This window comes from Numida meleagris, chromosome 10 (assembly GCF_002078875.1).
Source record: "Numida meleagris isolate 19003 breed g44 Domestic line chromosome 10, NumMel1.0, whole genome shotgun sequence".
In the NCBI taxonomy this organism is placed as follows: Eukaryota; Metazoa; Chordata; class Aves; order Galliformes; family Numididae; genus Numida; species Numida meleagris.
The window spans coordinates 627,540-644,588 of NC_034418.1; the positions used below are offsets into that span (position 1 = coordinate 627,540).

General features: G+C 50.6%; 1 protein-coding gene and 1 long non-coding RNA gene across 2 annotated transcripts in view; one reads left to right on the forward strand and one right to left on the reverse strand.

Moving 5' to 3' along the window:
- Positions 1 to 17,049, forward strand: part of CPNE2 (copine 2) — a 36,940-nt gene that overhangs the window by 1,540 nt on the left and 18,351 nt on the right. The window contains exons 2-5 of the mRNA XM_021408037.1: positions 1,575 to 1,771; positions 8,053 to 8,232; positions 10,832 to 10,906; positions 14,206 to 14,277. Of these exons, the coding sequence (XP_021263712.1) occupies positions 1,604 to 1,771; positions 8,053 to 8,232; positions 10,832 to 10,906; positions 14,206 to 14,277 (495 nt within the window). The 5' untranslated portion in view covers positions 1,575 to 1,603. The remainder of the gene's footprint in view (positions 1 to 1,574; positions 1,772 to 8,052; positions 8,233 to 10,831; positions 10,907 to 14,205; positions 14,278 to 17,049) is intronic.
- LOC110404133 lies at positions 8,239 to 12,128 on the reverse strand. Its single transcript, XR_002442063.1, has 3 exons — positions 10,925 to 12,128; positions 9,758 to 9,929; positions 8,239 to 9,440 (listed from the first exon to the last, which is right to left on the reverse strand). It is a non-coding gene; the product is annotated as an uncharacterized LOC110404133 (long non-coding RNA).

Sequence of the window (17,049 nt, forward strand, 5' to 3'; positions counted from 1 at the left end):
GGAACTGGCAGCACGGGCTTGGAGAGGAGCAGGCAGGTAGTGCCTGCGGGCAGCCAGACTGCAGGGTGGACAGGCTGAGAGGTCTTCCACCCTTTCTGATGCTGTTTGAAGAACCTGCAGGTGTTTCTCCTCGAGGCTGCCGCAGCAGGGTTCCTCACCTGAGCTTGATTTCTCCTTGCTGGGAACTGGGAGCGGCAGCACTCGGTTGGATGAGCATCGGGTTGTGATGCAGAGGGGTTAAAGCCAGAGCCCTGGGCGGATAGGAGCAGCTGAGCATGTTCCTCCCCCCTCCCCTCACCCTGCAGCGGTGGCCTTCCTGCTCCGTCCCCATAGCCCTGCTCCGTCCCCAGCAGCAGCACAGCGCCCAGCAGCCGGAGCATGGGCGCCTGCCGACTCTTGTGCCCAGGCAGAACAAACAACTGATGCTAATTAATTGGGGTTTCTATGCCAAACAGATGGTTTATCAGGGGGAGGAAGATGATGTTTGAGGTTCTGAGATAATGTGGATGAGCCAGGAGCCAAGGAGGGCTATTGGAGAAAGATATTGAACCGGCTGATGGGCAGAGCCGTCTCTCCGATAGCAACCCCAGCCATAAAAGTTTATTAGTTTAGCTCAATCTGAAAATGCTGCTGCTTCTCTTTCCCTCATCCCTTTCCTCTCTCCCCGCTTTTCTATCAGAGACATCTTAAGTTTGTCACAAGTGGACTGCACGTCAGAAAGCAAAACTGCCACGTGGGAGGTGGACGGGGTTGTCGCATAATAATGGTATAGAGCTCACATTTATCTCTGTAACATAGCTTTGATGGCAGGTTTCTTGGTGGTGAGCTCTTAGAACAGATGAGATCTTACCAGGCCCTGCACCTCACCCCGTGCACCCGGTCATACGGCGGTTGTCCCATTGGCCTTGCTCTCCTCTCAGGGATCCCTCGTTCCCTGTGAAACCAGCTTGCTGCTGAGCTGGGAGGCCTTTCTCACCAGCCCGCAGCTGCAGGGTTTGTGTACCCAAGGTGTGGTGACATACCCGAGGCTGCTCTGTGCCTGGGTGACACAGGGGTGGGGCGCACAGGAGGGGACTCTTTCCCTGCTGTGGTGCAGTGAACTTGCTCCAGCACGTGCTTGTTAGATGAGCTCAGTCTCCTCTCGCCCGGATATTGGCTGGTTCTCTGCTTCCCTTCCCCTCCCATATTCTCTCTACTCCACTCTTCGTTCAAGATCCCTTGCTTTTTGCCTTGCCGCAGCAGAAGCAAGCCAAGACTGTGAGGAGGGAGATCAGCAGCAGTGAGGTGTCCCATGAACAAACTTGTCCATAGGCAGAGGATATGGCCACGATAACTGGACCCACTGCCCTTTGCCAGCTCTTGTTTCTTCCTGCTCTCTTAGGAGACAGAGGGCATCATCTTTCCTTACAAACCTGCTGTTTGTGGGGCAAAGCCAGGGCATGCTGTAGTTGCAGTGCTGGGCTCCTGCTCGGGAACCCCATGTGGTTGCCATGAGAGCCTTTGACTGTGTGTTGTTTGCTGTTGCTGCCTTTCTGCTTGCCCTGAGGTTTTTCTCCTCTCTCTCTGTCCCGCAGACTGCCTGGAGCTGCTGCTGCTGGAGTCCATGGCGTACACTGGGACCCCGTCGCCAGCGGGGCCCATTGGCTCCCAGTACTGCGTCTGCAAAGTTGAGTTGTCCATCTGTGGCCAGAACCTGCTGGACAGGGATGTCACTTCCAAGTCTGACCCCTTCTGCGTCCTGTTCATGGAAGTCAATGGAAAATGGGTGGAGGTAAGTCTTGAAGCTGCATGATTTCCGCCTCCTATGGTTTGCCTCTGCGGATGTCCTAAATGACACTTGTGTTTTGGGCACCGTGTTGAGCATGGCTTGTACACCCCGTGAAGGAATCTTGAGTGGATTCCTTGGTTTTTAAGAGCACTTAGAAACCACCTGCCTTCCTGTCCAGGCTACCCACAGGTGGCAGACAGGCTGGGGGCAGAGTGGCCCATGGCCTTGGCATGTCCTGTCTCAGGGCTGGGCTTTGTGTGGGCACCAGAGCCCTGGAACCGACCAAGTCAAGGCAGGGGGTGTCACGTAAACCATCCCTTCCCGTGGATGTGTGCAAGAAGTGTTGTGTGATCGGAATTCCTTAAAAAGGAGTGATTCTGTGCCTTGCTTTGTTAACAAGTCTTCAAGGTAGATAACAAGAGAGGACAGACCCTTATTCCTAACCAGAGAAGAGCCTCTGTGTTACTCATGGTTGGATCAAGCTGGATTAACGTTTCTTCCACTGTCTTTATCTTTTCCTTCCCTCTGTGCTCAGTACCCAGCCAGAGACTGGCACAGGAGTCCTGTGATAAGGGCTTTCATAAGGTGCTTTTGACAGCAAGCCATAAATTCCCAAATGAGCTTACACTGGGATCTGTGAGAGTTTTCAGGCCCCCTGAGGTTCTGCTGGTCTTGTTTGTCACCGCATTGTCTCTTGACCAGGACAGGCTTCTCCCTGCAGCGTCACGGTGCCTGTGGCAGCCCCTTGAAGGTGCAGCAGAGCAAGGCGTTGGGTTTGGGCTTTTCTACACTGAAACAAGAGCTTCTTGGCAGCCTTAGGGCTGGAGCATAGGGAACTGGGATGTTTCAGTCTGGAGAAGAGGAGCTCAGGGGGACGTCATCGCTCTCTGCAACCCCCGAGAGGAGCTTGTGACAAGGTGGAGGTCCCCCTCTGCTTGAGGGGGTAACAGCAATAGGACAAGAGTGATGGCCTCAAGTTGTACCAGGGAGGTTCAGGTAGGATATTAGGAAAAACTTCTTGGAAAGAGCAGTGAGGCACTGGCACAGCTGCCCAGGGAGGTGGGGGAGTCACTGTGCTTGGAGGTGGTCAAGAACTGTGAGGATGTGGCACTGAGAGACATGGTCAGTGGGCACGGTGGGGGTGGGCTGGGGTTGGACTAGATGATCTTACAAGTTTTTTCCAACCTTTATGATACTATGAAAGGCACTTCATCACCTCCACATGAAGCTTGGAGAGATGTGCTCCAGGAGGAGGCAGTAATGAAGTTGTACTTTTGGAGGAGTCTCCTCTACAAGGCTCATCCTCGTTCCTCCATTGAACTGACCTCCTTTGGCAGAGGTGGAAACTTCTCCACCATCCCAAGGCTGCACGGGCACCTTGTTTGTCAATCATTCCTTGTTGTTTTGTGCAGACTGGTTTAATGACAGCAGGCTAGGCTTAACTGCAGAGCTCAGAATAATCCAGACAAGGCACGTGGTGGGCCTGAAGTGATCTTGCCATGTGTGAACTGGTCCCAGTCACTTCTCAGTGTGCAGTTAGCTGGGAGCACTTTAGGCCTGGGTGTCTGCAATGCTGATCCCATGGGACAGTTAGACATAGTGATGTCCTGCTTGGACCAGGATGTGTTTTGGAGTGAGCAGAGAGAAGCTGTTTCTTGGATTCCATGTCTCTTGTAGAGCTGTTCCTTGGGTTTCACTTGAAAAGTTGCTTTCTAAGGGGGAGGACTGTTCTGGATGAAGGTCTGGGAAGTCAGTTGTGTGGAGCACGGCAGACCAGGGCTGCTTGTTAGAAGTGCCTGGGTCCTCCTCTACTCTTAGACTGGTTTTGGAATGAGGTGTGTGTGAAGCAGACCAGGAACTCCTAGGGGTGGTTTTCATGGTGCTTTATTGACTGTTCAGCACATCACATGCAGAAACTATAGTTGGTGTTTCCTTCTGCAGCAGTCCTTGCTGGGCAGAGTGCTGTCTCTGGAATGAGTGTCTTGAATTCAAACTTGTCTGTGTGAGAACATTTTGCTCTGTGCCTAGAAAATACCTTTTTGGCTGCTGAAGGAAAGACTGAGCTAAAATGCCTGCGGAAAAACATGCGGATTTCATCTTGTAAGTGCAATTGGAGTTAGATAGCGTAAGGGCTCTTCAGTTTGTCCAGGAGGGAGCAGATAACTAGTGCCTTGGGGTGTGATAGGCAGACGCAGCGCTGGTCAGCTCAGCGCAAAATGAGCAGCTGAGGGGCATTAAATCACCTCAGTTCCCAGGAAATTAGGTGATCTCATTTTTCTGATGCTTGGATTGATGGGGCAGGCTGAGCACTTGGCCGGGAAATGGTGAATCAATGGGCATCAGCTCAGGTGTCCCGCAGCTGATGTCGCTGTCAGGGGCAGGGCGTAGGGGCAGACCTCATTTTTGCCACGTTCTGCAATTAACTTCGCTCAGCAGCAGCAGCCTGGATGAGACCGATGAGCTTTCCAGTCTTGATAGGTGTCATCTCTTTGACCTGATTGTGCTTTTCAGGAATTCCTCTTTTGCTGTCAGTAACGTCTCGGTCCAGCAGTTTTGATTGCAAAGCATTTTTTATGATGCAAGTTTTGCTTTTCTCCCCTTCTGCTATTTTTAGCTTTCTAATTGGCAAAATAGATGCTGGAAGCTGGCCTCCAACAGCAGATTGCTCCATGCTCTGCTGCCGTGCTTTCAGCACGGACCCAAGCTGCAGACATGTGGAGTGTGCTGTGGACGTAGGCAGCACCCAAGCCTTCCTGTGTCCCTGTGTTGTGGTAGCACGGTGGTGCCAGCGTCTGTGCCTGGGTGGTGGGGCTGGTTCTTCCAGCTGTCACATTTGTTCCCAAATACAATTATTTTGTCTCGCTGAGCTTAAGAGGAATTAAAAAAATAAAATAAAATAAAAACGTTCATGAATCAGCCTTGGAGGGGGTGGTAGAGAGAAAGACAAAAAGCACAGGCCCAGAAGTGACATAAAGATGGGTAATATGTCAGTGTTCTGCCTGATGACATTATGTTGTAGGAGCCGGGATGGACCTGGCCTGTGACTCAGCTGTGCCCTCGCTTTTGTGCCACTCTGAGTCACCCCTCCTGAGCCTGGACAGTCCTCGTCCCCCACACTGCTCATTTCAGAGAGGTTTGGAGGCCACCAGCTGTTGACCTCGGGCTGTGAGGCATCTCTGCCCCTGAATGGTGTCCATCCCAAGTTCCTTGCCCCTTGGAAGAGCATCTCCCAGGTGATGGACAAGACTGAAGGTATCCAGCAAACCTCCCATCAGAAACTGGAGGACTCTGGCTGCATTCATTTAACACAAGGGTTGCCAGTGGAGAAACTTCCCCAGGTTTGTGCTTCTCTGAAGACAAATCTTTAGTTACCCTGGTTGCCTCTTCAAAACCCTTGTGCTTTTCTGCTGCTGGGATGCAGAGCCAGCTTTGCATTTTGCAGGGCACGCAGTTGGGTGAGTGCTCAGGGGAGGCAGGAGCCAATGGCATATTTATTTCCTGGTGTGAAAAGCCCTCATACAGAACGGTCACCAGCAAGGTGGAAGGTAAAGAGCTGCACCAAAATGATGAGTGAAATACATGTGTAGCAAGCAGCAGAGGCTTGTGGTTTTGTTGTGCTTCACGCTGGCAGTATGCAGGTGATGAAACACATGGCTGTGTGCGTGTTGAAGGAAGCTCCCTCACTGTGCAAGGGTGAATTTGGGACATGTCGATCAGCTTCAGCAAGGCCAAGTGCAAGGTCCTGCACCTGGGTCAGGGCTATCCCCAGTATCAGTGCAGACTGAGTGCTGAATGGGTCAGGAGTAGCCCTGCAGAGAACGTCTTGGGGATGCTGGTGGGTGAAGATCAGGATACAAGCCATCAGTGTGTGCTTGCAGCCCAGGGAGCTAACCATAAACTGGGCTTCATCACGAGAAGTGTGACCAGCAGGTCGAGGGAGGGCATTCTCCCATCTACTCCGCTGTTGTGAGGCCCCACCTGCAGTGCCACGTTTGTCCTATAGCATCCCAAACTTGTCTCCAGCCTTGCCGTGGAGGCATTTTGGATAGCAGCGGGGCAGGAGGGAGCATAGGCAGCCTGCTGCCCCTTCTCAACCAGCAGTTACCCCAAAGGAGGTGACGTGAGTTCGCTTTTCACCCTGCTTTGACTTGTTCCCAGGCTTCCCATTAGCTCAGGGTACATGAAAGGAGCTAAAATCCATTCCGGTTGCCTGCATAGTCTCATCAGCTAGGCTTGAAAGGGGATTTGTGTGTGTGTGGTGCTGTTCAGATAAGGTAGAGCTCACTGATGGCCGCCGCTCCTGGTCCATCAGGAGCATCTCTCTGAGCAGGCATTTGGGTCCTGCAGTACAGGTGGTGGCAGAGAGGGTAGGATCTGCGTTGGCCCTGCTGGTGCACAGCCCGCTCGTGTTGGTTTACTCGATTCCCATCTCCCCAGAGGGTGTGGCAGGTGGCTATTTCAGGAGTACAGCGTTTATTTCAGTCTTCTGGCAATTAAAACAGACTAAGTGACCACCTTTAAAAATGCTATGGTGGTATATGTAGCAAACTTACCACATTTCCACTTAGTCCCTCCGAGTTATCTCTTGTATGCCGAGTGAATTTCATTGGGACTATGAGATTGTATGTTTTCTTTTTTTTTTTATTTCCTGCTGTGATGTATTTATTTCTGGCTCTGCTCCTCTGGCAGACATCCATCTGTCCTGCAGTCCGTGTTGCCAGCACAGGAGCTGTTTGCTGCAGATGAGTCTGCCCTGGGATCTGGATTGTGTCTTGCTAAGATCTGTGAGTGCTGGCTCCCCTTCTTCGTTTCAGGGCAGGATGCTGGCCCTTTGCTGCTCCCAGGGCTTAGGGAGCCCACGGTCTGGTCATGGCCAACACTGGGATGGTTGTGGCTGCCACCGTGCTGGTGCAGGAGGGTTTTGGAGGCTTTGGAGGAGTGCACTGTAACCATCCATCAGCCTTCCCCTGCTGCCTTCTCTGCAGGGTGCTGCATCCTGGTTATCTCGTTCTGGAAAGTCCTCTTGGAGAGCAGTGCCAAGTGTTTCCCGTGGCAGCAGGTGCTTGTGGACACGAAGTCCATGTATCTGATGGTTAATTACATGCCTCAGACTTGCAGTGCGTCCGAGCCAGGACTGCTATTGCAACCCCTGCCACTGCTGAAACACCAGAGAAGTGCAGAACATACTGGTAAGAGCCTTATCCTGCCAGCTCCAGCTCTCCAAAAAAACACGAGCTGAGGGCAGCTCTCTTTCCTTCACATGGGAGTATCCAAGCTCCAGGTTTTATAGCAGCAGCGACAGAAGGGTTAGGGTTTTCACACTATCTTTGCAGTTTGGAGCCTCGAGTCTGTGCGTGTCGTGGCCATCTCATCAATGAAATGAGGCTGGGGCAAAGCTGGATGTGTTCAACATCCAGCAACAGCCGGAGCTGGGATGAGTTGTGTCTCCAGCTGGGCAAGCTCTAGGCTGCTGGAAGACCTGCCTCCGAGCTGGGAGATTCCCATCTGGACCCACCTTACCTCTCTCCTGTGCTGGGCTCAATGTAATCCCCATCCTGTTTGTATGAAGGAACATACAATATGAGGGAATTCCAGAGCTATTTTGGATATCCGAGTCCATTGAAGTCCTGCCTTGTGCATCCTTCCAGCCTCTTGCTTCTGCTAGTGCTTGGTGAAACCCATGAAAAATGGACCACAGTGATTTGGTGATTTAACATTTTTTCCACGGAAAGCCAAGAAAGAAGAAAGCACATGAATGTTTTATTATGAGGTCTGGAAGGAAACGCCTAAAGGATTGCTCTTCTGAGTTGTGACGGTTTGTTTTTCCACTTGTCCTTGCTGTTAGCTGTGTGGCCTGAAAGAAGTAGCTTTGGTTGACTTTGAAAGCATTGCAGGTGTGAGGCTGGCTGGGAGAGGACCAGAGAAGCAGCTATGAGAGCGTTGGCTCGAGGGGTATTCTGTGTCCTGGAGGGCAAGTGTCAGAAGCAAATGCAGAGGCTGTGGTTTCAGTAAGCTTTGAGTCCACCCCAAGCCCTGGCACCTTGTCCTCAGGGACGCAGCTCTCTGCATAAAGTGTTTCTCCATTAGATGCATCCCACCTGGCATACACTGAGTGGTAAGGCTGCATTTAAGGATGTGTCTGCTGCATGCTCGTTGCTCTCATGCTCTGCTGGCCACCGCAGGGCTTCTAGATGTCAGAGCTCCAGCTGCAGTCAGGGAACAGGCATTGCAGTGACAAAGATGCAAGATACAGATGTCTAATCGCCCATTTTTTGTCTTTGCAGCTCGACAGGACAGAGACAGCTGTGAACAACCTCAACCCAGCCTTCTCCAAGAAGTTCGTTGTTGACTACCACTTTGAAGAAGTGCAGAAGCTCAAGTTTGCCCTGTTTGACCAGGACAAGTCGAGCACGCAGCTGTACGAGCATGACTTCCTTGGCGAATTCTCCTGCACGCTGGGCACGGTGAGTCTCTGATGTCCTGTCCCAGCAGGGACCCCAAATCACATCAGCCTCAGGGAAGTTGAAAGGGGCAGAGCTACTTCTCTTACCTGCTGTAAAGTTTGTTGGGTCATTCCTGGCAAAAAATACTTTGAGTGCTTGTCACACTTCATCTCTTTGGGTTGAAGTGTTTCGTGTTGGGTTGTTACTTGCCCAAGTCAGAGCTGGTGGTAGGGTGGGCTTCTGCTGTTGCCTGCAGAGAGGCCAAATCCCTGTGGAAGTGCATGAGGGTGTTGCACCCATTTGTCTTGCATGCTTGCCCTGGAAGCTGTTGGAGGTACCTGTTTGTCAGTAAGGGTTATAGTAATAGCCATGATGACCAGCTTGGATTTGGACTTGGGAAACTTCCAGGTGTTTAAAATTTGGATGCATTGCTGTCTACTTGTCTCTCTTTTTTTTTTTTGCAAAACTTTTGTAGTAAGAATGATGTCTTTCTGCTCTCTGTTTGAGAGCAAAGCATTCAAAAAACACATGCACAATAACCTTTCTGTTGGGTAGTAAATCATGCCTCCTACTGTAGCATGTTGGTGCAGGAATGTGTCTTCTGCTCTTCCTATGGAAAAGCTTTTGAGACAGATGTGATTTATAAGCCTTTGGAAGGCCTTTGCATTCACGAGCCCAGACCCTGTTAGAATTTGGCAGCTAAATTCTCCAAACTTCTTTGTCTTCTGAGCATGCTCTGACTCAGAGGCGAGAAATGAGGGAGATTTTTCCATTCTTTTTCAGCCTCCAGCTGCCCAGGACTGCTGTGGTACCTGGCATGAGCGGAGGGGCTGGGGGAAGCAGGCACTGTAGTAGGTGGGTTGGTATGGACAGCCGGCCCAAGGTGTCCAAGGAGGCTGGTGAATGTGGTCACTTTATTGCATGCTATCTGGTGCTGCATATGCCAAAGGGAGCTGAGTAACCTTGCTGTTGCCAAGTCAAGAACTTGTCAGAAGAGCACTGGCATTTACAGAGTTTGAGGTTTAATGTCTGTGTTTTCAGAAGAGCTCTGTAATGACCTAATTTTCATCCTGCAGAAATTAAGAGACAGCCCAGGAAACAGCCCAGGCTGTTGCTCAATGATTGAGGCCAAACCATTCAGCTTTCATTCTCCTGTTGCTGGCTGCAGCCACCTCTGGCATGGCACAGTTCAGCAGTGCTCGTTGTGAAGGGCACAGTCTTGGTGAACACTGTGAAAAGAGAGTTTGTGGACATGAGGAAACAGAGCTGAAGCCTCATGATGGCTCTGCAGCCTCATGCTGGAGAGGAGCATCCTCTGTATGCACCGCGGAGGAGTGTGGAAGAGTCACCTCCTGCATGGTTGGATACTGGGGAAAAGTTCTTCTTAGAGTGGTGAGGCACTGACACAGCTGCCCAGGAAGGTGGGAGTGTCACCGTTCCTGGAGGTGTTCCAGAATCATGGGGACGTGGCACTGAGGGACATGGTCAGTGGGCTCAGTGGGATGAGTTGGGGTTGGACTTGGGGATCTGAGAGGTCTTTTCCTACCTTAACGATTCCATGTAAAAGCCCTGGAGGAGCCCAGCTGTTTCCGGACCTGGAGGGGTGAGATGGAGAGGACTTGTGGGCTCAGCCGTGCTGCTGTTGGTTTTCAGAGGTCTGCTTTTTGTCTGCTGAGATGTTTTCATAAGCCTGCCCGGTTGTTTTGAGGCATGAGCAGCTGTTGGAAGAGAAAGGAGAGTAGGCTGGGGCAGCAGCAACCTGCCTCTGCCGAACTGCATGCCCAGCGCCTGACTTTCCAGTTCTGCGTTGCCATCAGAGCCCTGTCAGATTAGCTGGATTGTTTTATTGCTGCTAATTAGCTCTGTGGCGAGATTTAAAAGGATGGTTGGATCACTCGGAAGCCTGTAATGACCCCTGTGGCCAAGTGAAACCTTCCAAGGGATCAAATTGCAGGCTGCAGGGTGTCCGCGGTTGCTGCCTGTCAGGTTGTGAAGAAATCTCATGCCACAGCAAGGCACAAACATCTAGCCCTGTTATTTGGTGATTCCAAGGTGTTTTGGAGCCAAAGCTGCAGGGCATGGCTGGATTGAAGATCCCAACCCTACTGTGGGAGTCTCAGTGGGAAGGGGTTTTGCCTCAGAACTGCCAAAAGAGAGGAAAAAAAAGCATTTCTGGAGAGCAATAGGAGGAGTCCAGGTGCAGCTGGATAGCAAGAGCAAGAAGCTAAGCCATTTCATTATGGTTTCCTTCTAATTATTATAATTTTCTAGCTGAGTGACATAGGTCCCAAGGGTGGAGACAGAAGGATGGATGGGGCTGCGCTTTTAAGCTGTAGCCCATAGATTTCAAAGGGCTTGCTGGTAGGTATGGGAGAAGAGCACAGCTGATTCCAGCAGGTCGTCGTGTGGGCTCTGCAAGCCGTGGGGAAAGCTCCCAGGGCTCTTGGGTGGCACTGGTGGCACTGACAGCATCGTGGCCATCCCTGAATGTGGCATCTTTCTTTTACTGCTGTGAGTACTGAATGTGAATTAACTAACGTGAGCAATGATCAGTTGCTTATGAGTCTGCTTTTGATCACATGACTTTATTTTCTTTTTTTCTTTTATTTTTTTTCCCTAGATTGTCTCCAGCAAGAAAATAACAAGAACTCTCCTTCTGGGGAATGGCAAGCCAGCTGGGAAAGGGATGATAACGGTACAGTAACTCATTTACCTTACTCACGGAGTGTGTGAATGCAGATGATAAACTGCAGGTGATGCAGAACACCAGCAGAGCTGGGGCTGATGTCCCTTTATTCCCTTGCCTCCTGTTTTCCTGCCCACCTTTGGTCTCTTTGGATGACAGTATATTGCCCAGTCCCTGTCTGGTGAGTTCAGCCTGTGCTTTGGTCTGTGAGCGCTAAAATAAGAAATGCTAAATCTGGAGAAGTACAAAGTAAATCTATGCTGCTGTTTGTTATCTAGTACATCATGCCTGGTCAGACCTCCCCGGAGCAGCCGGAGGTAAAAAGGCCGATTCCTTTGCTGACAGTCAGTGGTTTTGTTTGTAGGAAGAGGATGGGAGTTCTGCCGTAGCAACAGGTCTCATAGCAACAGCCTCTGCTCCTGCTGCAGACCCCTTCGGGCAGTGGCGTTCCCGCTGTGGATCTATTTAGTGATTTTTTTTTATTTTTTTTTTTAAAGCAGAGGCTAAATTTAGGCTCGTTTCCCCCATGCCACATCTCCCATCCTTTTCGTTCACTTTTGCATTCCTGTTTTTGTTAGAGTTGCAGCATGGCAGCAGAAGTGTGGAAGAAAAGGCCAGCAAGGAGTTAAAGCGCAGGCAGGTCTAAAAGCACCAGACAGGTCTAAAAACAGTTAAAAAGACCAAGACCTGCCTTCTGCAAGAGCGTCTCCCATCGCTGTTGCTCTAGAGACTGGGAAGATGCTGTTAGCTTCTCTCTCTTAATTGCTGCAGTTAATCTTTAAAGGCAAAAGGAAAAGATGCATTAAAGCCTGCAGTGGCACCTGATGCCGTGTGCCTTCCCCAGGAGTGGGCTCTTGCAGCCCCATACTTGCCCCTTGAGTGGGAAGAGCTGGAGCAGGTGAAAAGTTTCCAGTCAAGTTCAAAGGTTTCCGACTTTAAAAGGGGAAGCTTCTGATCTGTCACTAATGGATCATCAAAACCAAGGGGGCTGGGATGTCTGCTTCTTTGCTTTGTGTGCTGGCAGCATTGTGTCCTCACAGCCTGGCACCTTGCTGGAGCTTGTGCCCCATGGTTAGTGCTGCCTGCATCAACCAAGACAGTCTTTGTGCTCACAAAATGTGGGGCTGGGAGCCAATCCCTGCCTTCCTCACCCACGCTCTGCCTTCCTCACCCACAGTTCCTTCAGCTTCATCCAGGTCTCCATTTTCTTAACTGCAACATTCAAGTGTCATAGGGGTGAGTGCAACAGAAGTGCCTTGGCTGGAGTACTGGGATTGAGTGAGAGTCTTGAGGTTTAAAAGGTGTGGAAAATCCCAAAGCATATCACTGTAGGAGTGAATCCTGAGGTCTTTACAAAGCAGTGGGGATGTTAGTTTCCGTGAGGAGATGTCACCATGGTTTGTATGTGAGGCCCAGCTCTACCTTAGCCTCTGAAGAGCCCCAGATTGCAGGGACTCCAAGCAGGGTCTGCTGTGAGCTGCAGAGGTAACTTGTTTCCCTGCAGCTCCTGTTCCTCATTCCACTTTGACTACCGTGCGTGTCCACCAAGGGCTGGGTGGAGGAGAAGAGTGATGCTGTGGTTTTGTTAAACCACATAGGGAGCAATCTGCCTATTTGAAAGCAATGTCCTTAAATAAATCCAAACTTTTGGGGTAGGTAGGGAAGAGAGCGCTGTGAGGAGAGGTGTCCTCACTGCAGAGGCTGTGCCTGGGTAGATCCAAAGGCTGTGGCTGCCTCACCATCTCTGCATGCTCCCCTGCATCCCTCAGTGTGAATAACCCCCTGATGGCTCATTCTGCAGGAAATTGTCCCCTTCATTTTGTTGAAAGGCCTAGCAATTAGGCTGCAGGTCCAGTAAAGGACAACCCAAGCCCCTGCTGTCCAGGGAAAGGCAGCGTGTCAGTGAGGGGAAAGGGAAGGATGGGAGATGGGAGGTGGAGAGCAGATGCTAGGGTAGGACACAGCCTGGAGAAGAAATGCAAGTGATTCAGAAAGTGGCTGCTAACAGAAGTGAATAAACGTAGTTTTTTTTTTTTTTTTGCTTGTTTTTTTGTTATAAACATTCCCTTCCTTAAAATACCAGGAGACTCATTAGACGGTGTTCCAGACAAAACCAGCCCACTGGTCTTCGGCAGTCAAAGCCATTTTGGAGTGTGTGTGTGAGAAACATCATTGAAACTGAAGTAATCTGGGCTGCGCTTGTGCCTGCTGCAGCCTTCAGGAGCTGCAGTGGTCTTCATCCTTGGGCCATACTGATGGGTGATGGTGTGTGAACACGGCCCCACTCCACGCAGCAGTGCCACTGGGATTGCCCTGAGGGCTGGGACGTGGATGATGAAGTGGCACACCGTGGTGACAATGCTTTCTGTGGCTCCTGCTTGCTCTTGACTTGGTCCTTGGCAGTGTCACCACGTCTCATACCACAGCAGGGACACCTGGACATGCCCATGCACAGAAATGGCCGTGTGGGACCAGCTCTGGTGGATCCTTTGCTGGTGGCTGTGTGACTCTGGGAAGCTAGGCCTGATAGGCATCGATTGTTCCAAGGCTGAGGGAACGGCTGTGATGTTGGATCTGATTTTGGCTCCATTTCACAGCTCCCTTCTCAGTGCTGACCTTCCCAGGGAATTCATAGAATCGTTAAGGTTGGAAAAGACCTCTAGGATCATCTAGTCCAGCTGTCTGCCTGCTACCAATATTGCCCACTGACCGCATCCCTCAGTGCCGCATTCTGTGGTTCTTGACCACCTCCAGGCACGGTGACTCCCCCACCTCCCTGGGCAGCTGTGCCAGTGCCTCACTGCTCTTTCTGAGAAGAGGTTTTTCCTAATATCCAGCCTGAATCTGCCCTGGTGCAACTTGAGGCCATTACTCTCTGTCTTATCGCTGTTAGCTGGGAGAAGAGGCCGCCAGCCCCCACCTCACCACAACCTCTTCTCTGGGAGTTGTTGAGAGCAATAAGGTGTCCAAGTTCCTTTCCCTTATCAAGTTTTTCCTGCCACTCAATGAGGAAGGAGAGGGGGAGGCAGAGGAAATTCCCAATACCAGAGTGCCAGGAGCCCAGGAAAGGGAACAGCACAGCACTTGTCCAAAGCATTCATTGATTGCCAAAGGCAAAATTAGTTTAACTCTTCAATAGTGAGATACTGTGTATGTTAGATCTTCAGAAACTTGAGAATGACTTTTTGTAGGAGTTGCACAACTCAAAGATGTGCATCCTCACATTGCAGGATTGTCCTCTGTGTTTTGGGTCAGTGTTCACTGCCTTTTCATGCGAAAAATGAACACAGCTTCCCCTTGTCTTTCAGATAGCTGCCCAAGAGCTCTCGGACAACAGGGTGATTACTCTGAGTATGGCTGGCAGGAAACTGGATAAAAAGGTGAGTCGTGATGTGTCAGGAGGATGTAAATGTTAAACTTCTGTCTGTCATAAGCTGGGGGATCTAAGGAGATCTCTGCTTATGAGTACAGTAGTGTCGTAAAGCTGTCCCTGTGTAGAAAGCAGGGGGCTGGGGCTGCAGGTCTGGAGTCAGGTCCTGGCCGTGCCACTCCCTGCTGGGTAAGCCCATGCCTCAACTTCCCTGCTGTCAGGATGTGGAATTCTTCATAATGCACTTCTGGAAGGGAGGATTCTGTTTGACACGGGATCTGTGTACTATCATATCTTAGAGACAATCTTCTGAGCCAGATTCATTACTTCAGCGGCTGCTATTTGGAAATGTCTCCTGACTGGGCTGACAGTTTTGATACCCCTTGATTCAACATTTCAGAAGTGCTGAGTGCTCCTGGCTTGTTGCCTTTAGCTCTCCTTGAAATTGAGTGAGTGTTTGTTTATATATCAAACAGGAGGGCCCATCTTTCCAGAGGAAGAAGCACCGACCTCATGGAGGTAGATAATGCCGATTTTTGCTTTGGGTATGACATGCAGGATAACTGTAAGCCTTTCTGAACAAAGCAATCTGACCTTATTTACCAGGCAACCAGAATGATTCCTCTTAAACCAGTTCTGTTGCTAAGCAATCAATGGTTTTTTTTTTTTTTTTTCCCCTTCCTAGTGTCTCCAGAGCTTGTATTGTTGGTAGGATGGCCTTTGGTTTTCAAAGCATGGTAAAGCATGCAGCCAGGCAAACTTGCTTTGTTCAGTCCTTTGTTCAAACCAGATGGTTTATCCAAGTGTTCTTCCCTGCTGTTGGGAGTGGCTGTTACCTTGCTTTTCCACTTATCTACTGCTCTACAGTGCAAGGAGCTGGATGCTCCTACTGGGGAATCCCCAGGTAATTTCACTTCCTAAATGAGCTGGAAAACATCTTCGAGCTGGTGACTTCTTCTGAGATGTGGCTGAGTCAGCCCCATGCATGTCAGTGAAGAAATTTCTGATGCAGCAATTTTCTTCCCATGAAAAAGCGTCTGTCCTCTTGCAAGGCAAGGGATGAGATTTCATTCTAGGCATGGTTCCTTCATGCTTCAGGGTCTCTTTGTGGCCATGGCCATTGTGAAGACCAGAGCCAAGGATCTGGATCCTCACCTAGCCTCGCTGCGATGCTGGTACCTCAGGCATCTGTGCAGCTGTTATATTGGCGACTTAACTGTTGTCATCACTTGCTCCATGGACAGGAGTTTCCTTTCTAACCTGGTTTTCAACCAAGTCCTTCTCCCAGGTTATGCGAAGCTGGAATCTGGTGATATTCTTCAAACAGGTCGTCACAGGTTGGTCTCCTGTCCTTCAGACCCACAGTCAAAATACAGAAATTCAGCATCTGCCTGGAACACTGTAGGCAGGCAGCTTGTGATGTAAATGCAGTTGTGCTGGGCTGAGGACTGTGGATAATCTCATTCTGTCTGGGTTTCCTTCCATTTTATCAATAGATGTCAGCAGAAAGCTCCTTGCTGTGCTTTTCCTGCAGTTACCAAGAGCTGGTAGGGTTTCCTTGGCGATTCCCATAAGTCAGAGCACCAAAGCAGTGCTCAAAGTCCTGGTAGTGCACAGGGGAGGTCATATTGCTTCAGAGCAGAACACAAATGAAGATGGTCTCTGTGCATACAAAAGGAAACCAGAGACATTCAAGGCAGGTTGGATGGGGCCCTGGGCAGCCTCATCTAGTGGGTGGCAACTATGTCTGGGGCAGAGGGTGGGAAATGGATGGGCTTTAAAGTCACTTCCAACCCAGCCATTCTATGATACACTGCACCCAAGCTGAACATCTCTTACTGGCATCCGTGCTGCAGACCAGCCCCATGCCCAAACCCAATGCTGGGACATCTCTCAGACCAAGGGCAGGTTCTCCTCCCCATCATGCACCCGTGGTTTGTCTGTGCGCTGCTCACTGCTTGGCTTCAAACAGCAAGGCTTCACAGCGGGAGAATGTCAGCAGCAGAACCAGCCTGAGGCTTTTGTACCTTATGTCAAATCAGCTCTTGGTAGAGTTGTTAGAAAAGAAAGAATCTTGCTGAAGAGAAGGCATTTGTATGTGGGCTTAGCCCCAGGGATCCCAGTCCCACGGCTGATCTGGGGAAGGCAAGCACTGGGAGCCAGGATCAGTGCTGGAAGTTGGGAGCTGCATCCTGAGGAAATGCCATCTGTGCCCTCCTTGGCCACGCTGGGTGAGACCTGGTTTGGATGATGTTGATAGTTGGACCAGTTCGTAGATGGATCTGGTCTGCTGAGCTCTTCCAGTAGCTCAGTTTCCACCTCCTGCCAGGCTTGCTTGGGTGAGATGCTGGTGGTTTTGACGTTTCAAAATAGCAGTGCGCAATCCTGTGGTTTGGAGGCTTCTCCCACCCTGCTTTGACTGGAGCAGGGCTGGCTGGGCTCACAGAGCTGCTGCTCTTGGTGCTTTGCTTCAGATCCTGCCCTGCCCCCTGCTGCCACCTGAACCCACACCTCTGTCACTCCCTTTGGGATCAGTGGCAATGAAACCACTTTGGGTTGCAGGTTAAGCCAGAGTAGGCAGGGCCAGGGTCCATCGGACTGGGTGTGCACCACTGCTTCTTTAATTCAGCAGTGAAGCTTTGGAGCACTGAGCCCAGGCTCTGGGCAAACAGGCACAGTGCTGCACTGCAACCAAGTCTCTTGCAGAAAGAATGGCTTATTCTGCTGTTCTGCAAACATGAGAAAACATAGGAGAAAAACAGCATCAGAGAGTCTCCCTGCA